This window comes from Hemicordylus capensis, chromosome 10 (assembly GCF_027244095.1).
Source record: "Hemicordylus capensis ecotype Gifberg chromosome 10, rHemCap1.1.pri, whole genome shotgun sequence".
Lineage (NCBI taxonomy): Eukaryota > Metazoa > Chordata > Lepidosauria > Squamata > Cordylidae > Hemicordylus > Hemicordylus capensis.
The window spans coordinates 8,984,999-9,010,396 of record NC_069666.1 but is presented as its reverse complement, the minus strand read 5'-3'; the positions used below and the strand labels follow the sequence as shown (position 1 = coordinate 9,010,396).

Below are 25,398 nucleotides of genomic sequence, written 5' to 3'. Positions count from 1 at the left end.
CTCCTCCCCGCCCCGCCTCCAAGCGAAGGAGGAGGAGGTGGGCTCGCCCAGCTCGAGGGGGGGAGGAGGAGGAGGAGGAGGTGGGCCCGCCCGGCCACGCGATCTCCCTGCGCCGGCCTAGCCTGGCCTGCTCGGCGGAGGCCTGCGGGTTTGTTATTATCGCCGCGCCAAGGCTCCGAGGAGGCGGAGGTGTTGAGGTGAGAGAAGCGGGCATGCAAAACACACGTGCCTGCGCCTGGTAGCTGCGGCAGTGCCAGCCCGCCCTGCCTGGAGGGAAGAGGGCACCCCTGAGCATACGCAGAGGGCGCGTGCATGCGCTTTCTTCTCTCTCTCTCTCTCCCCCCTTTCAGGCTTGGGGTATCCTGGCTCGGCGGCCTTGCAAGAGGTGGAGGGCTTCAGACGGTGCCCTGTTCACCACCCGCCACTGCGTTTCGTGGTGTGTGTTTCTTTTAATATGTCTCTTGTAATTTCCCTCCTCGTACCCCCCTCCCCCATTGCAAGGCATGTTCCCCCCCCGTACTCCCCTGCCCCTCCCCTTCTGCATTTTAGGGAGGGGGTCACAGATGCATGCGCCCCCTTTCATTTTCCTTCCCTCTCACACAACTGCAAGAGGATTTCTGTCCCCCACTCAAGTCCTTCCCACTTCTGTCTGCATTTTAGGGATGGGGGGCACAGTTGCATGCCCCTTTTTAGTTTTGCTCCCCCCTCAGTTGCAAGGAGATTTCTGTCCCCTGCCCCAGTCCTCCCCCCTTCTGCATTTTAGAGATGGGGGGGCACAGATGCATCCCCCCCTTTCATTTTCCTCCCGGCTCACACAACTGCAAAGGATTTTCTCCTTATCCTTCAGCCCTCCCCTTGCAGAAGACTCTGGCCTGTCTGCACCCCACATCTTTCCATGGGGGTTTCCAGGATGATTTCCCCTCATCTCCAAGTGGTCTGGGCTTTATTTGCCAGCCATTAAAAGAACAGTATGAGCTACAAGTTGTTAAATGCCTTTTTGTGGAGTTTATTTTATTTTTGGCACTTAGAGGCTGCTTTCCAGGCGACCCCACCAAAGCGGTTTACATAAGGAGCTTCAGTACCAAAAGGCTGAGTTGTGGTGACAAGCAGCTTTATGGAAAGTAGTTCAAAATGATGCAACTATTTATTTATTTAGGTGGGGAATTGTTGGTAGTTAACTACTGCAGTTTAGTGGCTGCTCTTTTGTGGTTATTATGATCATGAAATTGTTGCTGTCTTAATGTATTGTAAATCACCCTAGACTCAATTAATGAAGAGCATCATGTTGAATTTTCAAAGTAAATAAATGTTAGCAATTATAATTACTTAGGCTGTTAGGTGTAATAAACAAACCTCAGCCTGAAACAGCATTGCATCTCATTTGGTGTTTTTTGCTCTTACTTCATATATGCTTGTTCTTTAAAGCTCAACTCGTATAGAAGAATTTGCACTGGTTATTTGCATAAACTAAATGCCCATTAAACTCCAGAAAACTCTTTTGTTGGACCTGTTTGGCAAAAAGAAAATAACTTGTAATTATTTTCCATAATGGAAAAGTAATTTCAACAACAACAGAATGTTACTATTATGGACTTTTTAAAAAAAAACACCCATGTGAGTGTGATAGTGCTTGTCCAGCTTCTCCTGTTCTGTCATTTCAATTCTGGAGTATACCAGCAAATAATAGTTCCTTAGTTGGCTTCCTGGCCAGGTAGGTCTGCTGAATTTTATAGAAAATATTTGTTGGCAGATAAAAATAAAAAGTGTCTAGCTGTGGCAAGGTTTTTACCTGTGGCAGCGAAGACCAGGAAGCATTGATTGATGGATCCTGAAAGGTTTTTCCCTTCTGGGGGTATCTTGGATCCTGTGATAGCAAGCATGAATGGTCCCCTTTGCTAAGCAGGGTCTGCCCTGGTTTGCATTTGAGTGGGAGATGTGTGAGCACTGTAAGATATTCCTGTCAGGGGATGGAGCCTCTCTGGGAAGAGCATCTACATCAGGGCTGCTCAACTTCAGCCATCCTGCAGATGTTAGCCTACAGTTCCCATAATCCATAGCTATTGGCCTCTGTGGCTGGGGATTATGGGAGTTGTAGTTCAAAAACAGCTGGGGGGGCCTATGTTGAGCAGGCCTGATCTACATGCTTGCATGCAAAAGATTCCAAGTTCTGTCACTGGCATCTCCAAGATAGGGCTGAGAGAAACTCCTGCCTGTAACTTTGTAGAAGCTGCTGCCAGTTTGTGTAGACAATACTGAGCTAGCTGGACCAAGGGTCTGACTCGGTATGGGGCACCTTCCTATATATAGTCTGCTCATGGCAGCACTGAAGGCAGGGGAATGGCTCGGCGCTTTAATCCTTCCAATTCTAATGTATTTTACTTTTAGCCACCTATGAGGCTTTGGCTGAGATCTTTTAAATGAACTGGTAACGGGGGCTTTGACTCCTGAGTCCACTTGCCTTGCCAGTCACTGAGCCCACTTGCTGGCCTCAGTGGGCTGGCAAGGCAGAAACCCATCATAGTGAAGAGACTGAATTATTATTATTATTATTATTATTATTATTATTATTATTATATCATATCATATCATATCATATCATATCATATCATATCATATTATATTATATTTTATATTATCGTGCCTGGGCTGTGAACTCACTGGGTTGTCTTAAGCAATTCCCCGGCCTCAGCCTCCCCGCTGCAAAATGGGAACAACAACACTCTCCCTACAACAGGGCTTTCTCACCAGTGTTCCCTGTAAGAGGGATTCCCCGATGTTGTTGACTACAACTCCCAGCATTCCCAGCTGCAGTGGCCTTTGGTTGGGGATGATGGGAGTTGTAGTCAACAACATCTGGGAATCCCTCTTACAGGGAACAGTGTTCCTCACCTTTTTGCACCCACAGACCCCCTCAGATCCTCTAGTATTACCAATGGACCCCCCACCCATTTTATAATTAAAATCCCCCCCCAAAGGACTACCACATTTAATTACAAATGATATATGTATGTCTGTATTGTTTAATTTCTATACCACATTTCATTAAAATAATCTCAAAGCAGTTTATAATTAAACCAGTGCACAATTAAAATGCAAAAGGTTTTGGGATTTACCTTTAACTTAACCTTCCATGGTCCACCTGGGGCTACCCCATGGACCCTAATGGATCTGTGGGCCCCAGGTTAAGCACCACTGCTCTGCAGGGTTGCTGTAAGGCAGGGGTCTTCAGGCGTTGTTGGAATTCCGTTCCCAGAATCCTCAGCCACAATGGCCCAAAGGCTGGGAATTATGGGAGCTGAAGTCCAACAACATCTGGAGACTCAAGTTTAAGAGTTCCTGTTACGGGTTACAGGATGATGATGATGGAGAAGAATAATGATAATTCATGCCATGTGTTTGGGATGCCTGGAAGTGCTATACAAATCATCATCATTCTTATTATTACTCTTGAGAAACGCTGGTCTTCTCTAACTTTTCCTTTTCTTTTAGGGCGATGGCGTCCCTGCCCGCCTTCCAGCTGTCCTGACTCCTTGTTTGCTGCCAACCATGGGGTTGAAAGCCAAGCCCCAGCCCCCGGTGGAGGAGACTCCTGTCAGGGTGGTTGTGCGCATTCGGCCTCTGCTGCCCAAGGAGCGGCTGCACGGGCATCAGACCTGCCTGCGAGGTGACCCGGAAGCGAAGGAGGTGATCTTGGGTCGCAACCGCTCTTTCCGCTTTGACACCATCTTCACGGAATCCTCCGACCAAGAGTCTGTCTACGATGTCTGTGTGCAGCCGCTGGTGGAGGCCTTCTTTGACGGCTTCAATGCTACTGTCTTTGCTTATGGCCAGACAGGCTCAGGAAAGACCTACACGATTGGAGAAGCAAGTGTCTGTGAGTTCCAACAGTACTTATATTCTACCCCTCCAGTGCAATTCTGCTTGGGGTGGCTCACAGAAGTAATAAATCACAGTGAAACATGGAAATTAGAGTCGTTGGGCAGCAGAGCAATAGGAAACGGCTAAAGGCTGGAACCCAATTAAAACCAAGTGAGATCTGCTTAATGTACAGCTTCCAACCATCATAGACTCCACAGCAGATCAGCTAGGGGTTGGTTGAGTAGGTGTGGGAGAAGGGGCAAACTTACCCAAAAGTTGGAGGATTGCTGGTCTTGCGGTAGCGAGCATGAATGGTCTCCTTGGCTAAGCAGGGTCTGCTTGGGTTTGCATTTGGATGCATGGCTATAAGCGAGTGCTGTCTGCTGTAAGATATTCCCCTTAGGGATTCAGGCTGTAACTCAGTGGTAGAGCATCTGCTCTGCATGCGGAAGGCCCCAGGTTCAATTCCTGGCAGCATTTCCAGCTGGGCTGGGAATTGGAAACCCTCCTGCCTGAAACCTTGGAAAGCCACTGCCAGTCAGTGTAGACAATACTGAGCTAGATGGACCAAGGGTCTGACTCGGTATAAGGCAGCTTCCTGTGTTCCTGACTCTTTGCTTTTAAGTGGAACACCTTTTAACCAGTGGGTTGCTTCTTTGAATTGTTACAATGCCTGTCCCTTGCAGCACGGTTGGTTTGGGGTCAGTTCTGTAAAAATACTCCTGCTATTGTAGCTTTCTCCCTGGTGATGGATCGGTTCCCCCTGCACCCACTATGGCTGATGACACCTCCCCCCTCCCCCCCACTGTGTTTGCATCCCCTCTTTCCAGCTTCCATCCACGAGGATGAGCAGGGCATAATCCCACGTGCCATGGCCGAGGCCTTCAAGCTCATGGACGAGAAGGATTTGCTGGACTACACGGTCCGCATCTCTTACCTGGAAGTGTATAAGGAGGAGTTCCGGGACCTGCTGCAGGTGGAGACGGCGAGCAAGGACATCCAAATCCGGGAAGATGAGAAGGGGAATATTGGTAAAAGCAACCATTGCTGCTTCTGCTTCTTCTTCTTCTTCTACTACTACTACTACTATTTATATGCTGCTGCTTTTTAATAAAGGTTTCCAAAGTGGTTTACATAGGAAAATGAATAATAAATGATGGTTCCCTCTCCCACAAGGGCTCACAATCTAAAAAGAAATATAAGGCGGAGGCCAGCAACAGCCACTGGAGGAATGCTGTGCAGGGGTTGGATAGGGCCAGTTGCTCTCCCCCTGCTGAATGTAGGAGGATCAACACTTTAAAAGTTGCCTCTTTGCTCATTTAGCACAGTTACTATTATTATTATTTTATTTTATAATAACTTTTATAATATAAAATAATATGTATAAAGTTATAATATATAATATAAATATAAAGTTATTATTATATAACTTTTATAATATAATAACTTTTCAACAGAAGTTCTCAAAGTGGTTTGCATAGAAAATTAAACAAATAAGACCACTGCTTCATTGTTTTCACCTTCACAACAATCCCATGAAGCAGACTGTGATTATTCCCAGAGTAGGAACTGAGTCTTAAGAGCATGTGCTTATCCCATGGCCACACAGTGAGTGCATGACAGAGACAGGACCTGAACCCAGGTCTCCTAGATTCTAGGGCAGCCCTCGGTCCTCTGTACTTCGTCACTGTTTGCCGTGCAGGTTTGTTCCTTAGCAGTCTCTGCTGTTCCTTTCTTGCTGCAGTGCTGTATGGAGTGAAGGAGATGGAAGTGGAGGGCCTGGACGAGGTCCTGAGCCTGCTCGAAATGGGCAACATGGCCAAGCACACAGGGGCCACCCATATCAACAGGAAGTCCAGCCGCTCGCATACCATCTTCACCGTGACCATGGAGCAGCGGCGCAGTGCCGGGCACCTCCTTGGCCTCGGCGCTCAAGATAGGGCCTCGGTCCCGGCCTCCGGCCAAGTCCTGACCTCCAAGTTCCACTTTGTGGACCTAGCGGGCTCCGAGCGGGTGGTGAAGACGGGAAACACGGGGGAGAGGCTCAAGGAGAGCATCCAGATCAACAGCGGCCTGCTGGCGCTGGGCAACGTCATCAGCGCCTTGGGAGACCCTCGCCGGAAGGGCAGTCACATTCCGTACCGGGATTCTAAAATTACGCGGTGAGTCGATGCTCCCGAAGGTGTTCTTTGAAAGCCAGATGTGATCAAGAACCTAGGGAGAGCCCTGCTGGAGCAGGCCAAGGCCCTGAGTGGCAAGCCTGCAAGTGGGGCAAAGAGGGCGACCGCCCCCTCCCTTGGTGCCCCCAGCACCTGCCCTTCAGGGGCTTGCCAGTTTTTATCTTGATGGAAGTGTCGAGCTATTTATTTATTATTATTCATTTATTTAAAATATTTATACCCCACCCCTCCAGGACACTACTGCTCGGGGCGGGTCACAACAATAAAATAGATACAATGTACAATAAAAGTGATCAAATTAACCAAATTAAACAAGTTAAAAGTCGGGTTAGAAACCATGATCAGCATTTAATTTCAAATCAGAAGTTATTTTAAAAGCTAAAAATTGAGAATTATAAAAACTAAAGGTCTAAATAACCTACCAGATATAACCAAAGATGGAACATTTAAAAGCCTCTTTAAAAATATGTGTTTTTAGTTCTTTAAAAACACTGAGGGAGGGAGCATGGCGAAGCTCTTCAGAGAAGGCGTTCCAAAGCCGAGGGGCCACAACTGAAAAGGCCCTGTCTCTTGTCCCCACCAACCGGATCTCTGTTAGTGGCGGGGCCATGAGCAGGGCCTGAGACGAGAATGGAGGGCCCTGGCAGGTTCATATGGGCGAATGTGGTCCGACAGGTACCCCGGCCCCAAGCCGAGTAGAGCTTTAAAGGACAAGACCAGCACCTTGAATCTAGCCCAGAAGCGGACCGGTAATGAATGAAGCTACCAAGGCTAGTGGCGGTTGATAGCCCTATTCCTCCATGAATTCCTCCATCCCACCTTTTAAATTCATCTAGATTAGTTGCCATCACCACATCCGGCAGCAGCGAAAGCCATAGGTGAACTGCACATTATGTATAGAAGTACTTCCTTTTATCTTTCTTGAATCTCCCAGCATTTTGCTTCAATGGATGACTCCGGGTGCTAATATTATGAGAGAGAAAGAACATGTCTATCCACTTTATCCATGCTGTGCATACTTTTATATACCTCTATCCTGTCCTTCCTTACTCGACTTCTTTCTAAACTAAAAAGGCCCAAATGTTTATTGTCTTTCATCACAGGGAGTCTTTCCAACCCCCTGATCCTTTTGGTTGCTCTTCTCTGCACTTTTCCCAACTACCCAATGTCGTCCTTAAACTGCAGGGACCAGACGGTACCATAGTTTCCCGAATCCAAGATGAGGTCCCCCCCCCCACCAGTTCTTTCCTGTTAAATATTGGTGGGTGGGTGTTCATCTTGAATTCAGAGTCCTCTTTCTTTGGGCAATTAAAGGTTATACCTATATTTTTAAGGCATCTTAAATTCAGTCTCACCTTCTATTCGGGTAAACAAGGTATTCCAAGCGTGGTCACACCGTAGATTTGTATACAGGCATTATATGTTGGCAGTTTTATTTCCAGCTCCTTTCCTAATGACCCTCCCTGGCATGGAACCAGCCTTCTTCTTCACAGCTGCCACACACTGAGTGGGCATTTTCAGTGAGCCGTCCACCACGACCCCAAGATCCTTCTCCTGGTCGGCCCCTGCCATAGGTTCACAGATTTCTTTGCCTCTGCATTCCTCAGGATCTTGAGAGATTCCCTGGGCGGGAATGCCCAGACCGTGATGATCGCCTGCGTCAGCCCTTCCTCTTCCGACTTTGACGAGAGCTTGACCACGCTGAACTACGCCAGCCGCGCACAGAACATCAAGAACAGGGCGGTGGTCAACTGCTGCAAGGAGGTGGAGCGAGTGGAGGAGCTGCAGCTGCAGATCAGGAGCCTGCAGAGGGCGCTAGAGCAGCGGCACCGCTCGGAGACCCGCATCATCAACCGCGGCGATGCCGCCGCTTCCAAGCAGCAGGCTCAGGACCACGCCGCCCGCTTACTCGCCGAGTGCGCGCACTACAGGATGTGCACGGATGCCGCCTACCAGCTGCTGATGGAACTGCAGGGGGAAGGCAACTTGGCCGTGGACCAGATCCTGCGGGTGAAGGAGTGGCTGTGCACTGTGGAGAGCGCGAGGAGCGAGCTGAGCTCGGCCTCTGACTTAGACAGCGGCATTGAGAGCACTTTGGCGGAGGAGCGGAACCACGAGGCGTCCAGTTCCAAGCTGCCCAAGTCTCAGGTACGTGTGTCCGGGTGGGGAGGGGAGGCCATGGGGGCTTCCTTGCTGCAGAATGAAATCGGGGGTCAATAACAGCTGAGATGGTTCCATCAACAATGCAAAAGCATTGGGGGAAGTATACAGTCATCCCTTGCCAACCACGCCCCGAGGATCCATGGTTGGCGAGGCATTTTAGTGATTTGGGGGGGGCATTTTAGTGATTTTGGTTCAGAGGTTCAATCTGCTCATTCCTTTTGGTGACTCCTGGTGACTCTTGGTGATTTAAAATGTATCTGAGTGATTTTTTTTGCGGGGGGGGGGTGGTCAAAAAATTTCCAGAGGTTCAATCAGCTCATTACTCTGTGATATTAAGGGATTTTGGGTTATTTTTAGCAATTTTTGAGCATTTCCCCTTTATTTTGAGGTGTTTTTGTGCAGTTCCCCATACCTCCTGTTTCCCATTCATTCCTATGTCTCGTCAACCATGGGGTTTTGCAGGAATGTAACCCTGCTGGCTGGTGAGGGATGATCATATATTTATTTATTCCAACGCGTTTCGAAAAGAATCTTTCTCAAGGATGGCCTGTAAACAGAAAGATATACAAAAAAAAAACACCTCTGCACTTATTTATGTAAAAATACAAAAAATGTGATAATATCAAACTGTACAAAGGGGCAATAACATATATTTCTTAAAATGCACATACCTTAAACTGAAGTTGAAAAATTCAAATGGTTAAATACACACACACACACACACACACACACACACACACACACACACACATTAATTCATAGAATGACCTAAAAGATCTTATATAAAAGTAAAGGGAAAAGATTCACTTTGACATGACTGCCTGAAAAAGATGTGGATTCTTGATCAAACCCCAGGCAGACTCTTGTCAGCTGCTTTCACATGGTTGTGGTTTCCTTGCCTGCACTAAGAAGGAATGGACAAAGCCGAGGAGGAGGAACAGGAGGAGAAGAAGATTGTAAAAATATTTATATCCCACCTCTCCAGTACAATGCTGCTGGGGGCAGCTCACAACAGCAAAACAATAAAAGTAATCCAGGTGAACCTTGTTATCGGTGGGGGTTCCATTCCGCAGATAACGAAACCGTGGATAACGAGCCATTGAGTGAATGGGAGTTGGAGGGTTGGGTTCCTGGAGGGCAGAAAAAGGCAGAAATTGGAGCAAAAAAGCAATGTGCCATGCTTTCCAGCTGTCCAGCAATGCCAACACGGCATTGGCCAAATTTCTGCAAAAAAATCACATAATTTATTTTTTTAATGGAAGAGCCACAAAATGTCTCCTTTAAGCAAAATGGTGGCCTAGGAACTGCGGATACGTGGATCTTAACCCTTTGTTTTACTGTGTATATTGAGGTCAGGTCTCTATTGCCTGACTGGGATACACAAAATGGTGAGTGTCAAGGTCCTCCTGTGTAAAATTTAACATGATAAAACAGGTGAAATGCATTGTAGAACAAAAGCAATTAAAACAAACAATTGACATTAAAAAGCCGTCAAGCGAGCACAAGGGTGAGGAATGTTCCTCTTTTGATGGCAGTCAGTTGTGCCAAAAACAGAACAGTCCACATCGTTTAACAATATTTGTCCTCCTTGTCTAATTAGAACTGGTCAAACATTTTCTTCCCACCATTGGTTTTTGTCTCCTGCTGGATTAAAGACCTCACTCGCCTGCAATAATTTCCCTGGCAAAGGAGCTCATTCCCTGTCCTTGCAGAGTTCAAAGAGCTTCACGGACGCTCATGGTGTGTTTTGCAAAGTCTCAGCGGCTGTGCTGATGCTGGAGATCAAGAAATGTGCCCCCTGTGGGAGGTGATGGTCTCCTTTGGATCGGGTTTTGTCTTCCCAAAGCTGCAAGTGAACCTTTTTTAGGATGCAAAACATTCAAGCTATTCACACGTGCAGGCAAAACCAAGCTAAAGCAGCCCAGCCCAGTTTTGCCTTTGTACCGCCGGGATCATGCCCGATCCCAGCGGCCTCCGGAGCCACCCTCTTAAACGGGGTTAGGAGAGCGAGCTCTCAGCAAAACAGGGTTAGGAGCGCTCTCCTAACCCCGTTTTACTGATTGTCGGGCTTGCAGACTGCAGGGTTCTCAGCTGTCTTTGGGGAGGGGAGGGGAAGGGAGGGGGTACCCCCATAATGCACTGCACACTCACATGGTGCATTATGGGAGTTGCGGGGGGGCGGGCGGGGTGATACCTCCCAGCACCCCGACCCTCCAAGCTACTGGCAGAAACCAGCAATTGTCTGGGCGGCCAGTCCGGCTGCCCAACAAACAAAATGGCTTATCTGTGGGGAGGTAAGCTTTTTAGGGCTTCCTCCCCGCTGACCCTGTAGCCCTTTCCCACCGATCGTGAGAAAGGGCGCTCTTACTGACTGCGTTTAGGGTGTCCTTTAAAGAAGTCACAGATTTTAGCGGAGGTGTTCTTCGTTGCCGTCTGCCTGTTAAGCACGTGGAAACAAACCAGTCCTTTGGTGATTTTTAAAGGTTGGCGCAGGGGACAGAAGCTGGTGTCTGAAGGGGTTATCGATCTGACTTACTTCACTTTTATTTTACCCTTCCTCCAGGTAGAATCCTTGCAACAATTCTTGGAGGGAGTTTAGGCTAAGAGACTAGCTTTTTTCACCTGGTATGTTCAACACTCATTCAGCCTGTGTACAGTGTGCATGTATACGGGTTTGTCCGCATGTACGGTGTTTAACCCAGACCATGGATGTGGTCACTAGGGCATTCAGCCCCGTTCTCTTGGGCTGGGGGAAGACAGAGCGTTCTGAAAGGTCATGTGTCTGAGAAGGCGGCATCTCTCCCCCTTCTCTCTTTTTTTAAATAAGAATTTTTATTGAGAAGTAAACCAAAGGAGACAGAGACAAATTACCATAAAGACAGTATAAAACCGGTCGCTTTTCTTAATAAAAAACCTCATTTTTCTAATGAATAAAGTAAAGAAAAAAGATCTAGAACAGGACAAAGCAAAAGAAATCCAGACTCTTAGAAAGTTTTAAAAATCTAATCAGCTTCTTGTAAATAACATATCGAAAACACTATAAGTCAGATCCAGAAAATGGAAACAGATCTCCCCCTTCTCTCTCACAGGAGGGCTGCGCGAAAGGATCTGAGGCAACCAGAGAAGAACACGTGGCGAGGCTGGAGAGGCAAGTGGAGCGTCTGGAGGAGGAGAACCAGGATTTCCTGGCTGCCCTAGAGGACGCCATGGAGCAGTACAAACTGCAGGTATCATCTGGCCGTCTTGGCCACCTCTCCCTCTCTCGTCTTGCTGCTTGGTTTGCTTTAGAATGAGGAATGATCTGTCATCGCAGACAGTTCTTGTTGCCCTGCCCTCTGTCTTTTTAAAGGTTCTTTCTTCTTTTCCTTCCCGCGTTGCATCAGCAAGGGGGATTGTCTGTCTTGAGATCATTGTGCCATATTTTTAGAAGTGTCTTTACTGTAGTCTGTTCAAGGTACAGAGAAACCTTGATTTTCTGGACTGGTGGCAGGTGGGAAGGTCAGCCCAGGCCTTTATTTTGGTCAATGACCAGCAGCCTACAGAAATTATACAGTAAACGGCAATATGCAACAGACAGAAGTATACAGCAAATCACCACCAAGGTGAAAAATAGACTAAATGGTCAAATCCAGTTATCGGAGAGGTCAGATTTAGGCGATTTCCCGGAAAATCAAGGTGAAAATCAATATGGTCACAAAAACTGCAAAAATAAGCTAAAATTGGACATGAAAGCTGTAAACGAAGGTATGACAGTGTCCACATTATCTCACAAAACAGGCCTTGGGGCACAGAAAGTGATATTTCTGCATAAGGCCTCATGGCATATGCCCGGCAGCACTACAGTCAAGGGCGCGGAACGGAGAAACAGAATGGCTTCACTTCCGTTTCTGTGGGTTCTGTCCAGAAAAATCTGGAATATCAGGATCCAGAAAATCAAGGCATCTCAGTATCAGGTTTTGCTCCAGCTTCCTTCACCTGTGGAACTTCTGTCTTTGCCCAGCAGAGCCATCAGTAAGCTGGCTACCAGCTCCAGCTCCTGAGCAGTTAGTTAATGAAAGCATCATGTAGCATGGTTCTAAGGCACAACGTTGGACTCCAACTCCCATCATCCCTAACTATGAGCCACTGGGGATGATGGGAGTTGTAGTCCAGCCACAGCTGGAGGGCCAAAGTTGTGCAGCCCAGCTTTAAAGCAAGAGCATCTAGCTCGATTGTTCTTTCTCCCCCTCCCAGAGTGACAGGCTGCAGGAGCAACAGGAACTCATCGCTGAACTGCACAGATGCCTGCAGATGGAGTTGCCAAGCTTGGATGTGCCTGAGCTGCTGCAAAATGTCTACCTCGTGCAGCTTGGCCAGAGGCCTCACACCGCCCCCGTGGACGCTGCCCAGCCCCACCGCTGGCTCCGGCTTGCCCTCTCGGGCCACAACAAGGTTAGCACGTTGTCCTGTATTATATCATATAGACTGTGTAGGAGGGTGGTGGTGGCGGCGGCGGCTTCCCCTGGGGCCCACTTTTCTTAGGATTGGTCTCATGGGTGGCTTTTTCTTCTCTCTGTGGTTCGAATAAATCCAAACGCCAAGGTAGTTTGGGGAGTCGAACAGGGTTTTCTAGAGAAAACAAGTGGTTCTCTTCATGTTTAGGACACATGAGATTTAATTTAAGGCAAATGAGATTGAGCAAAGGAAAAGAGAACTTGGGGAGGCCAATCCCAAGGAAATGTATTTATGATTTATTTGTATATGTTTATATTCTGCTCTTCCTCCAAGGAGGCCAGAGCAGTGTACATGGTTATGTGTATCATCACAGCAAGCCAGTGGGGTGAGTTAGGCGGAGAGAGAAGTGGCTGGCCCAGAGTCACCCAGCGAATTCCATGGCTGAATGGGGATTTGAACTCGGGTCTCCCCAGTCCTAGTCCCACACTCTGACCGCTGCATCATGCTGGCTCTCTCTATAGCTCCTCTTCAGAGGATGAGTAACTTCAAGGCCTCGGCAACACTGTGGTTCCCATGTAGCCTTTTATACCCAGCGTTCCTTTCTCTCGTCTCTGAACAGCTCTGTGGTGCCCCAGCTCACAACCAAAAAGACTTGGAGTGCCGCCAAAGCCACACACAGAGACTGGCCTGCAGTGTGGAGGCTAATGCTGTGGCGACAGCACATGAGCTTGACCAGGATCCAGGGCAGCCAGTTGAGCCATCTGTGGAGGAAGAGGAGGAGGAGGAAGGAGAGTGTACACAGTTGCGGTCCCTTTACTGGCGCAGGTGGGTAAAGCGGCTGCGCCCAGAGTATCATATTGCATACTTTGCATGCAGAATCTAGGGAATGGGATGTGCACAAAACCGGTGGGCCTGGTTCGCTTTTGGCACCTTCGAACCGGGTCGAACCCGAACCGGTTCGGAACTGGCTTGAAGTCCTACCGGCAAAGGGGGATCTGGCAAGGATTCCCCTTTACCTGTAAAGGGGCGGGGGCGTTTCCCCTAACCATTCTGAAAAGTTAAAATGTACAACTTAGAAGTCAGTCCGGTGGCTGCAGTGGGCAGGGGAGGCGGAGGTTCCCCCGACCCCCACTGGCCTCCCTGGCCTGGCGGTGGCCTTTTTGGGGCCAATTTGGGCCTCTGCACCTGTGTGGAGGCCATTTTATTTTTGCCTCTGTGCATGTACACGGCCCATTTGTGTCACAACACGATGGGCCGTGGTTGAGCCTCCAAATCGAGCTGATTCAAAGTCCCTAGTAGAATCTCACAAATTCAGTCTTCAGCACTTCCAGTTAAAAATTTTCAGGGCTGGGAAAAGACCTTTCACAACCTGAGCTAGATGGACTAATGGTCCAACTCTGTAAAAGGCAGCTTCCTATGTGGGGGAAAAAATATCTCTACACCATGGGGGATTGGGCCATAGCTCAGCAGTAGAGCATCTGCTTTGTATGCAGAAAATCCCGGGTTCAGTCCCTGGCAGCATCTCCAGGGACGGCTGGGAAAGTTTCCTGCCTGAATTGCTGCTGCCAGTCAGTGTGGATGATACTGAGCTAGATGGACCAAGGGTCTGACTCAGTGTACGGCATCTTCCTGTGTTTTATCTAAAGTCAGCTGTTTGGTGCTGTTCTAGAAATGGGATCCACCACTGGAGCAAGGAGGAGGCGTCCAGCAAGGGGAGCAGAGAACGGGGGGAAAGCAGTGCAGCATCGATCCACGAAGAGCCTGCGGAACTTTGCAAAGGTAGTGGCAGAAGGCGACCCTAGTTTTCACCAGAGCATTGTGGAGTCCCCTGCTGATTGTGTTCTGGGAGCTTTTATGACCTGCTCAAAATTTTCCAGAGTGGAAGCAATCCCAAGAAACTCAGCAAATTCTGCCTGCAGGTTTACAGTCCAAAGAACACACAAACAAGGAGAGGAGAGGATGGCTACTAGTCTGCTGGCAAGAGGCCACCTCCAGCCTCAGAGGCAAGATGCCTCTAAATACTACTTAGCAATAGCAATAGCACTTACATTTATATACCGCTCTATAGCCGGAGCTCTCTAAGCGGTTTACAGTGATTTAGCATATTTGCAGGGGAGCAACAGCAGGAGAGAAGGCACACCCTCAACTCCTACCTATGGGCTTCTCAGACTAGATAGGCTGGACTAGGTAGGCCTTGGGCCTGATCCAGCAGGGCTTCTTATGAGTAAAGGGTGTGAGGTTAGGGATGGGATGCAGAACAGTATACTGCAGGGTTTCTTAACCTTGGGCCCCCAGATGTTGATGGACTACAACTCCCATCATGCCCAGCCATAATGGACATGGCTGGGGATGATGGGAGTTGTAGTCCATCAACATCTGGGGGCCAAGGTTAAGAAACCCTGCCGTATACTGAAATGGAATATGGCTAGGAAAAGCACAAGAGAGTAAGTGCGTCTTAAGATGAAAACCTCCAATAATTAACTCGCCAGGCCCCTCCTGGTGCACTACACATGGACCACTCCCTGGTAATGGAGTGCAGGATTATAGCGTGGGTGATTTTTTATTGTGGCTGGGGATGTGGAGATCTGTAGTCGAAGAGCAGCTTGAGCATCCCAGGATGGCCCCCTCTAGTCTAGACTGTGGCTAATGCACATAGGCACTGCACAGTAATCTGACGGGTATAACGCTGCATCCTGGGATTGCAAAATGTGTCTGCTTATTTAAGTTGGGAAGAGTCATTCTGCAGATTCCGATCCCCGTGGTGTGCCCAAAGCCACATCTGGACCAGGGCTTTCTGTGCATTTCCCTGTTGTGCTTAGAGCTTTGCCAGGGCACTTCTGAATTTATTTCTTGCATCGCAGCGGAATTCAGGAGGCCAGAGGTGGTCCGTTTCGGGGATGGTTCTTCCGGGAAGGATTCCGAGTGGCGGCTGGTTCAAGCCCAGCAGAAGATCCGTGAGCTGGCCATCAACATCCGCATGAAGGAGGACTTGATTGTGGAGCTGATCAAGACAGGTGCGGAGTGGTCCAATGAGACCCTGTAACTCTGGTCATGGGAAACGTGCAGTTCTACATCTGGAGGCGTCATTGCATTCACACTGCCGTGGCAAGTTAAATTTTCTAAGCCTGAAAGCTAATGCCTCTGTGGATGGAGAGCTGGTCTTGTGGTAGCAAGCATGAATGGCCCCCTTTGCTAAGTAGGGTCCACCCTGGTTTGCATTTGAATGGGAGACTACATGTGTGAGCACAGTAAGACATCCCCCTCTTAGGGGATGGGGCCGCTCTGGGAAGAGCATCTGCCTGCTTGCATGCAGAAGGTTCCAAGTTACAACATCTCCAGATAGGGCTGAGACAGCTGGCTGCTTGTAATCTTGGAGAAGCCACTGCCAGTCTGTGTAGACAATACTGAGCTAGATGGACCGATGGTCTGACTCCGTATATGGCAGCTTATGTCAATGATGTCAAACATATGTTAAGTTAGAGCAGGGACTTTGTCTTTGTTGCTAGCATTTGTCAATCAAGCAATTATCTTTATTTCGGTCACCAAACAGCTTCACAGTAGCATTTGCCTTTTCCTTTTGCCCAGGATCAGGTAACCCTTGCACACCAGGGATATACTGTGACATTTTGCTGCAGGTTCATACTTGCTCTTTTTATTTATTGCAGGTTGAAGGAGGATGATTAAGAATTATATTGAGACATTAAAATATTTTTTATATTTATTTAGTTTAATGTACAGCCATCCCTCGCCAGCCGTGGGTTTCCCAATCGCGGTTTTAAGTATCACAGATTAAAATGAGATTAAAGTTTTAAACACAATGTTAAGTTCTATCAGTCTCATTGAAGTATTGGAAACACTACACAGTATGAACTATGGCATTAAATAACACCCACCCCTTAACTAACCCTAAATAATGTACTACCTATAAGTAACTGAATTAGAATTTTAGTCAACTCACTGCAGCACAGTACCTAAGCAATGTTATGCATAATGGGGAAGATGGCCATTCAGAAAGCAATAGAGAATATGTGCTTATGCAGATTCTCCTTTGGGTTTGCTTTTATTTTTCGACCACTGTTCTTTCTAACCTAGCCTTTGCCTGTTTCCGCCCCCCGCCCAAGTTTCCAGCTGGGCCAGGCTGGCTGCCTTGGGGTGATGCAGATGTCTGTGTCTTCCAGGCAAGCATGCCCAGACCATGAACAAGCAGTACTGCCAGAAGATCTGCGACCTGGAACAGGAAGCCGAGCAGGTGCGCGTGGAGCTGCGGGAGGGTCAGAGGGAGCTGCAGGAGCTGGAGGGCAAGGAGCCCCGAGACCCTGGGGAGAAGCGGAAGCTGCAGGAGTATCGCAGCAAGGTGGCCGCTGCTCAGAGCAAAGCGAAGGTGAGACCAGGGGACGAAGTGGGGAAAGTGCCACTCGAAGCGGGGAAGTCCTGATAGTCTGTGAGCCAGCTGGGGTGGTCAGCAGTGTTCCCTCTAACAGGGATTCCCGGAGGTCGTTGACTACAACTCCCAGAATCCCCAGCCAAAGGCCACTGCAGCTGGGGATGCTGGGAGTGGTAGTGCACCACCTCTGGGTATCCCCGTTAGAGGGAACAGTGGCTGAATCACAGCCCCGCCCTCTGTCCCGGGACAGGCCCTGCAAGAGAAGAAGCAAGCGACAGAGAAGCTGGCCTCGCTCTCCACCCAAAACGAAAATCGCTTGCAGGAGCTGGAGAGGAACGTGCAGCTGATGCGGCGGCGGCAGGGGCAGCTCCAGCGGCGGCTGGAGGAGGAAGTGACGCAGAAGCGGCGCCTGGAGACGGAGATGCACAAAGGGCAGCATCGAGTCAAGGTGGAGGAGCACTGGTCCTGCGGCAGCAAGCCGGAACGTTCCCCTTTGCTCTGCAGGGTCTGCTGCCCTGGGTTGCAAGATAGACTCCAGCAACAGCCGCTGGGGGGATGCTGTGCTGGGGATGGAGAGGGCCAGTTGCTCTCCCCCTGCTCAGTAATGAGAATCATCACTTTTAAAAGGGGCCTCTTGGCTCAGTTAGCAGGGAAGTTACCAGTTCATAGCTTATTTGATGTTATCTTGCTAGAAGGAGCAGTGCACCATACGGATTTTTCCAGCTGGGTACCAAAATATATTTGGGGGCAGGCCCTAGTGGGCCCTTTTTGAAGCAGGCTGTAGTCGGGCTTCGTGCTGTTTTGCCGTCACCCTCGACAGACGAGGGCAGTGATCTTCATTGTTTTTCAAGCGGGCAAAAAAATGTGAGAGCCATTTCCCACTGTGCTGACATCTTCCCAGTGCTGCACTTTTCCTGGTGCCGGGAGGGCCCTTTGAGAGAGAGGAAGCCCTCGGAGGAAAGCCCTGGCAAGGACTATGTTCCTAGCACTCTGGGCAAGCTTTCCCAGCATGCCTTGCAACTCCGTTTCCCTGAAAGGACCCTCACCAGCACTACTAGGCAGAGCTCAGCACTGCGAGAACAGTCCCCACTGCATGGAGCCAGGGGAACTGTGCAGAATATTCGGCTTTGGCCAAAGCTTCACACAGGTCCAGTAAACAATTAGGGAGCCACACTCAGAATTGATAGGGGCCGCCCCAGGCCTTGCCGTGAAGAATACTGGGCTAGAGTATCTCCTGACCAGTTACGTTTGAGCCAATAGCCTTTCTCTTCCCTCTTCAGGAACTGGAGCGGAAGCACGAGCAGCATCAGAAGATCCTGCGCATCAAGACAGAGGAGATCGCAGCGTTCCAGAGAAAGCGCCGGAGCGGTAGCAACGGCTCCGTGATCAGCCTGGAGCAGCAGCAGGTAAAGCCATCCCACCAATCCTCACCCTCCTCTCGAACCTATTTGCATGCTTAGCAATCAAGCAGCAAAGACTGCCATATTTAGCAGGCCAGGATGCAAAAGAACTTAGCATGGAAATACAGTGTTGAGCTACAAGCAGCAATGACCTTATTGACTCAGTTTCTCTTATTTCCTCATGGGCATCTTTCTGTCTTGCTTTGTGGACACTTTTCTATACATTTTCCCAACATGTGATGGACACTTAGCCAGTCCATTTAACACCACCTTGTTTTGGGAAAGTAAAATCTCATTGCAGTGCCAGGTTTAGGCCCCTGGAATGATGGTTTCAGTGGTTTCTAGATATTTCATGCTCTTGGAAATTAGTGTGTGGCAGGGGTGTAACTGTGGTAAGGATGATGGTGTTCGTGTGGGTGGCAGGAGAGACCGCTTTTAGGGGTATGCATGGAACTGGCTAGTCCGGTTCAATTTGAGTCTGGACTGGACTTGAACCAGACCGGGTCGGTTCGGTCAGGCACCCCCTCGAACCCCCCCCCCCGGTTTGGTTCAGTCTGGGATGGGGGGGAATGTTCGTAAATAATTTTTTTTAGAATTAAAAACATTCTTTTAAAACTAAAATAAAATAAATTGCGAAGCCCCCGACCGCTCGGGGGGTGTTGGGTAACCGGGATCGGACCGAACAGGGGATAGTTCGGTTCAGCCCCGAACGGTCAAACTGAACCGGTTCGATGTCAGACACGTTCAACATCGAACCTGTTTGCACATCCCTAACCGCTTTCTTCTTGTGTCGCTGTGCTAAACGCTTCCTCTCTGCTGTGTTTCCTTCGAAGAAAATCGAAGAGCAGAAGAAATGGTTGGACCTAGAGATGGATAAAGTGCTTGAGCAGCGCCGGGCTTTGGATGAGCTGGAAGACGAGCTGACAAAGCGGGAAGCCATTGTGGCCAAGAAGGAAGCCCTCCTCCAGGAGAAGAACGGCCTTGAAAATAAGAGACTTCGCTCCAGCCGGGTGAGGCTTGGGCTGTGGAAAGGCAGCTGGTTCCTTCCTTTTCATTCAATGCTGTTTGCAAAAACTCAGAATGATCCTCCCCCCCCCCGCATTTATTATTAACAAAGCAAAGGAATTTACCCCAATGGTAAATCCATCCATGTGGAAGGTACACACATAATTGAGAAAGAGGCTTTCTATCCAAGATAATTCAGGCTTCAGGGCTATGCCAGTCTTATTCATGAGTAAGCCCGGCTAGATTCAGTGAGACTCTATTTCTACCCATCTCTTCCTCCAAGGAACCCAGAACAGTGTTGGTGATAGTTTATCCTCACCGCAAAGTTATGCTGAGAGAGATGTGGCTGGCCCAGAGTTGCCCAGTGAGTTTCATGGCTGACGGGGGATTTGAATTCGGGTCTCCCCGGTCCTAGTCCAGCACTCTAACCACTACACCACGGTGGGCGTAAACCATGCATATGATCGGATTGAATTCCCTTGTGGTGGAGAAGGTATGCAGGAGTGTGGGCAGCTGCAGTCAGCCATGGCCACTGGGTGCAGGACACGCCTTCAGGCTTGCCGCCTTCTCTCCCTGCCCCAGGCGCTGAATGATGACATCATGCGAGTGTCCAGCCGGCTGGAGTACCTGGAAAAGGAGCTGACGCAGAAGAACGGGCAGCTGTGTCTCAGCAGCGCCCACGACCAGCAGCAGATCCGGCAAGAAATCGACAATTTGAGGCAGGAGAAGGACCAGCTGCTCAAGCAGAGGCTGGAGATTGACAACAAGCTCCGCCTGGGAAACTTGCTCTCGCCAGAGGTAAGCTGAACTCTCCTCCCCCCCTTGTGGGCATAGCTAGTGTTGTAGAGCAGAGGTTCTCTGCAGCTGCCTCCCCAAGGACATCTGAGTGGGTTACTCTCTCCATGTGGCTCAAGGCAGGACTATGTCAATTAGACAAGCGCCTTTAAGGTTCTGGGGAGGATAAGCCCGCCCAGTTCTTTCAGTCCTGTGCTGGCTCATGGCAGAACTCTTTTCTCTCTTCTTATAATCATTCTAATTCTAAATCTATGTATTTCTTTGCATTCCTGCTCAAATATTTTCTGATACCTTGCCCCTCTTCTCCTGTTGTAAAAAAGCAAAAAAAACCAAAACCCCAAACCCCTACTTTCCTCGTTTCTTCCCTCTGTTCCTCCCTCGCTTTGATATCTGATCTCCCGTCCCCCGTGGAGCAGAGCAGGTGTTTGAGGCATATTTTACTGCCTAAAGGGAGGAATTGAGAAGGTCTTCCAAACCGCAGAGGGCTGCTAGCTCTGGCCGCACGGAGCAGGGAAATGCTACACTGGATCTCTCGCCTGCTGGCCATGAGACCCTGAACAAGACAGCAGCACAAGGAGGAGACACAGGCAGTCTCGGCCAAGCTTCAGCTTCCAGTCTGTGTAGACAATACTGAGCCAGATGGACCAAGGGTCTGACTCAGTATATGGCAGCTCCCCATGTTCCTAACTGCCATCATCCCCAGCCTCCCACGGATGATGGAAGTTGTTGTCCAACAACATCGGGGGGCCCACATTTGTGAACCCCTGCAGTATTACTTTTTTAAAAAAAGTTTGTTCTTCCCTCTTAGAAGTAGTTCTTGTCTTGCTCTCTTCATTCCTGTGCAGGAAGAACGGATTCTTTTCCAGCTGGACGAGGCCATCGAGGCTCTGGATGCTGCCATCGAGTACAAAAACGAGTCCATCACTTGCCGGCAGCGGGTCTTGCGGTCCTCCGCCAGCCTCCTGTCCCAGTGCGAGATGAACCTCATGGCCAAGCTCAGCTACCTCTCTTCTTCAGAGACCCGGGCGCTGCTTTGCAAATACTTCGATAAGGTAGGCATAACAGCCCACCCACCCCCACCCCCCAGTGCAGTGTCACCTGGAACATAGGAAGCTGCTATCTACTGAGTCAGACCATTGGTCCATCTAGCTCAGAATTGTCTGCTCTGACTGGCAGCAGCTCTCTGGGGCTTTAGGCAGGAATGTCTCTCAGCCCTCTCTGGAGATGCTGCTCTGGATTATTGGTTTCAACCTTTTCGATTGGACATACAGGGATGATTATAATGAAATTTTATTGATCATTATTCATCCAATGTATTGTAGTATATTGATATATTGTATTGATTTGGATTCATTATATTTGACATAATTTGGATAATTCTTAATCATTCAGTTTTATTACTATTATATATGAGAACGGGGGTTAGGTTCCTGGAGAGTGAAAATTGGCTAAAACCCGCTTGTTTTTTCTTGTCTAAAAAACGGGGTAAAAGGCTGTAGAAATGTGGCAGTGGGGTGGCCTACCATGCTCTGTGGGTCCCCAGCAGTCCAGAATTGCCCCCCAAGAGTAGAAAACTGGCCAAATATCTCCGTTTTTGTGTGAAAAATGAGCCATAAAATGGCTCTTGATGTCAAAATGGAGGCCAGAAATGACCTCCAAGGTCATTTCTGGCCCCCCCTGACCTGCAGATATGCGGTCCAGCCCTCTTAAGCCTCTCCCCCCGCCCCCCCCCCACACACATACCAAGGTCAGGTGTCTTATTACTTGACTGCAGATGCGCAAAACCGCAGATAGTGAGTCTGCCATTAACGGGGCTCTCCTGTCCAGCATTGGGATTCCTTTTTGATGCTGCTCCAAGACCGCAGTGCCTCAATGGTCGGGGAGACCGTCCAGTGAGCATCTGCCTGTTCGGTTCCGTCCAGGTGGTGACCCTGCGGGAGGACCAGCACAGGCAGCACATCGCCTTCTCGGAACTGGAGATGCAGCTGGAGGAGCAGCAGCAGCTGGTCTTCTGGCTGGAGGTGGCCCTGCAGCGCCAGCACTTGGAGATGGACCGCCAGCTCACCCTGCAGCAGAAGGAGCACGAGCAGAGCATCCAGCTGCTGCTCCAGCAGAGCCGGGGTAAGCAAGACAGGCCTCCTGGCCTCTGTGAACAACCCTCTCCCTGGTCAAGGCTTCCCGGGTCTGATTCGTGGTGGTCTCTCCTCACTCTTGCAGAACACCTGGAAGAGGGGCAGGCCAGCAGCAGGCTGCAGTACCAAGGAAGGATCCAGGCCCTGGAGAAGGAGCTGGCTCATTGCATGTGGGCCAACCACGAGCTGAGCCAGAAGCTGAGTGTGAGCCACAGGGGGGGACAAGGAAGAGGTGAGGACAGAGGAATGGAGGGAGAGAGGAAGCTGCCTTATACCGAGTCAGACCATTGGCCCATCTAGCTCAGTATTGTCTACACCACGGATTCTCAATGTTGGGTCCCCAGATGTTATTGGACTTCAACTCCCATCATCTCCAGCCCCAGTGGCCTTTGGTTGGGGATTATGGGAGTTGAAGTCCAAGAACATCTGGGGACCCAACGTTGAGAATCCCTGGTCTACACAGACTGGCAGCAACTTCTCCAAGGTTACAGGCAGGAGTCTCTCCCAGACCTACCTGGAGATGCTGCCCCTACCTGGAGATGCTGCCAGGGAGTTGGGACCTTCTGCATGCAAAGCAGATGCTCCTCCACTGAGCTATGGCCTCATCCCCAATAAGTAACATAGGAAGCTGCTATATACCGAGCCAGGCTATTCGTCCATCTAGCTCAGTATTGTCTACCCAGACTGGTAGCGGCTTCTCCAGGGTTGCAGGCAGGAGTCTCTCTCAGCCATATCTGGAGATACTGCCAAGGATTGAACCTGGGATCTTCTGCATGAAAAGCAGATGCTCTACCACTGAGCTACATCCCGCCCCCAAACCAAAGGCCATGCAGGAAAGGTGAGCTTTGAAAAGGGGCTGGAAAGTAGGTAGGTGGCAGCTGACGGGAAGCTGCTCAGATTGCAGCTGCCTTGGGCTATCATGGCTGAGAACTCTGGTGGGAGATTTGCATCCACCTTACAAGGGAATAGCAGGCCCTTTCCAGTACCATCACCCATACATTGCTGCTCTCTCCTGATCAGGAGCTGGCAATTTTGTGTGGCTGTCTAGTCTGCCTGTGGCTCCAATTTGTTTGTGTTACCCCTGCAGATCCTTAGCGGTCCAGACACCTGCAGATTCAAAACTTGAGCTATGTGCTTGGGCCAAGCCAGTGTTCTCACGGAGGTGGTGAACCTGTCTTAGTACTCCGCAGTTTGAGGAGAGCTGCTCTTGTGGTAGCAAGCAGGAATTGTCCCCTTTGCTAAGCAAGGTCTGCCTTGGTTTGCATTTGGATGGGAGATTTCATATGAGCTCCGTGAGAGTGGATTTTCTTTATCTAATTAATTTAACATATTTGTATACTGCCCAAAATGCAAAACAAAAAGGTTAAAACATTACAACTTAAAGTAGTATCTAATTTAAAAGCCTGGGTGAACAAAGGTATCTTGACTGCCTTTTTAAAAGTTGTAAGAGAGGGGGAGGCTCTTATTTCAGGCAGGGAGCATGTTCCAAAGCCTCAGGGCAGCAATGGAGAATGCCCGTCCCTGAGTAGCCATCAGACGAGCCAGTGGCAACTGCAGATGAACCTCTTCTGATGATCTCAGTGGGCAGTATGGTTCATAGCGAAGATCACATTCTCTTAACTACCCAGGGTCTAAACTGTTCAGGGCCAGAAACTTATCAGCAAACAGTGTAGATATTTTAAGATAGCAGTGATATGGTAGATAGTATTGAGTTAGATGGCCCAATGGTCTGACTTGGTATAAGGCAGCTTCCTGTGTTGATTGCATATGTTTGAGTACATCCTCCCCCCTCCATTAAAAAAGTGGTAACCTTTATTTTTGACACTTTGGTCCTAATAAAAATATTCTATTTGAACTACTACTTTTCTGTCCCCTGCACACCTCCAATCCAAGCCTAGTTGTGTGGGTTACTGAAGAAATCTAATCCAGTTTGTCAGAGGCACAATGTTGCCGTAAGCCTTACGTTGCTAAGATACACGCCCCTCTTCTCCTCTAGGTATGGAAGGAATTCCACACACAGCTGGGGACAGACCTGCTTCGCTTAAGGTGCATGAGAACTTTAGCATTAATGGCATATCGGAACCGCCTTTGCAGACTGAGGCTTCTGAAAGAATCCACCGAAATGGAGAGGAAGCAAAGGACTTGGTGCATGCACCTTTGCCAGCCACCTGGAGGCGCTCTTCCGTGTCCAGCGCCAACACAGTGGTGCCAGAAGACCCTCGCCAGAAGGAAGCGGACTTCCTGCTCAGAACGGGCCAGGCCAAGGAAGCTTCTGCCCCGCTGAGCCTGGTTCCTCTTCTGAAACCCCGCAAGGAGTTATACAAAGGAGTTCCACACATCTCTCCTGGGCTGTCATACCCAGAAATAATTGACGTCAGGAGACATCCACTCTAGGCAACGGAGACTGACTGCTGTTCTTGCTCAAAGCTGGTAGAGTAGAGGGTGTTGACACAACATAGACACTCTGCTCTACCGGCTTCATGAACCCTCTGCCAATCTGATAGAGCTGTTTTGTTGAGAGTGCTGAAGGTGCAAGTGTGTTCCTAAGGGCTACAATCAGATCATGCAGAAGGCCTGTCTAGGTTTCTTTTTTCCTGGTACAACTGCCTCTTGAGTTATAGGGGAGAATACAAGCAGAAAAGCTTGTGCCTTCTCTGTTACAGCAGCCTTATGTTTATAGTTCTGGTACCTCCCAAAGGGAAGACCACTACCTCTGGCAAAAGACCTGCCTCTGTGGGGATGTTTCCTGTAAGCAATGCTTGCAAAAACTGTAAATATTTAATTTTTTTACACTAATTTTCATTAAAGCGGAGCAACATTTTTTGCAAGCCAGAGTGACTGTCGCTCAGTGCAGTGTTGATTTAGACCACAAGAAGCTGAGCTGGATTACAGCAGTCAACTTGTATATAGTCCCTTGTCTGTTGGAACAATGAGATTACAACCCAAAAAAGCCCATTGCTACTCTCCATGTTCCTGTCTAGAATTCTAAATAAATTCTAGATCTAATGGGTCCATACTCAAACTAATGAGGTTACATATATGTAAAT

The 25,398-nt window shown here is 49.1% G+C and overlaps 1 protein-coding gene across 4 annotated transcripts; it reads left to right on the top strand.

The window, feature by feature from the left end:
- Positions 1–25,185, top strand: KIF7 (kinesin family member 7). Of its 4 annotated transcripts, XM_053272651.1 has the most exons (20): positions 3–197; positions 351–436; positions 3,490–3,874; positions 4,689–4,889; positions 5,603–6,020; positions 7,646–8,186; positions 11,291–11,428; positions 12,435–12,632; positions 13,255–13,460; positions 14,305–14,414; positions 15,497–15,649; positions 16,814–17,016; positions 17,270–17,467; positions 18,300–18,425; positions 19,253–19,429; positions 20,007–20,222; positions 21,065–21,271; positions 22,142–22,340; positions 22,437–22,583; positions 24,348–25,185. In XM_053272651.1, the coding sequence occupies exons 3-20, from the start codon at positions 3,547–3,549 to the stop codon at positions 24,743–24,745; spliced, it is 4,164 nt and encodes a 1,387-aa protein (XP_053128626.1). In that variant the 5' UTR covers positions 3–197; positions 351–436; positions 3,490–3,546; the 3' UTR covers positions 24,746–25,185. The 4 variants fall into 4 exon arrangements, with proteins under 4 accessions (XP_053128628.1, XP_053128627.1, XP_053128626.1 ...); XM_053272652.1 differs by lacking the exon at positions 351–436 and having other exon boundaries at positions 2–197; positions 17,342–17,467; XM_053272650.1 differs by lacking the exon at positions 351–436.
- Positions 25,186–25,398: the final 213 nt, after the last annotated feature.

Bases quoted from the DNA above. Each gene is read 5' to 3' on its own strand.
- KIF7 (XM_053272650.1), top strand. From the start codon at position 3,547: ATGGGGTTGAAAGCCAAGCCCCAGCCCCCGGTGGAGGAGACTCCTGTC. The intron at 13,461-14,304 runs GTGGGTAAAGCG...GTGCTGTTCTAG, and splicing joins CGGTCCCTTTACTGGCGCAG to AAATGGGATCCACCACTGGA. The intron at 20,223-21,064 runs GTAAGCTGAACT...ATTCCTGTGCAG, and splicing joins GAAACTTGCTCTCGCCAGAG to GAAGAACGGATTCTTTTCCA.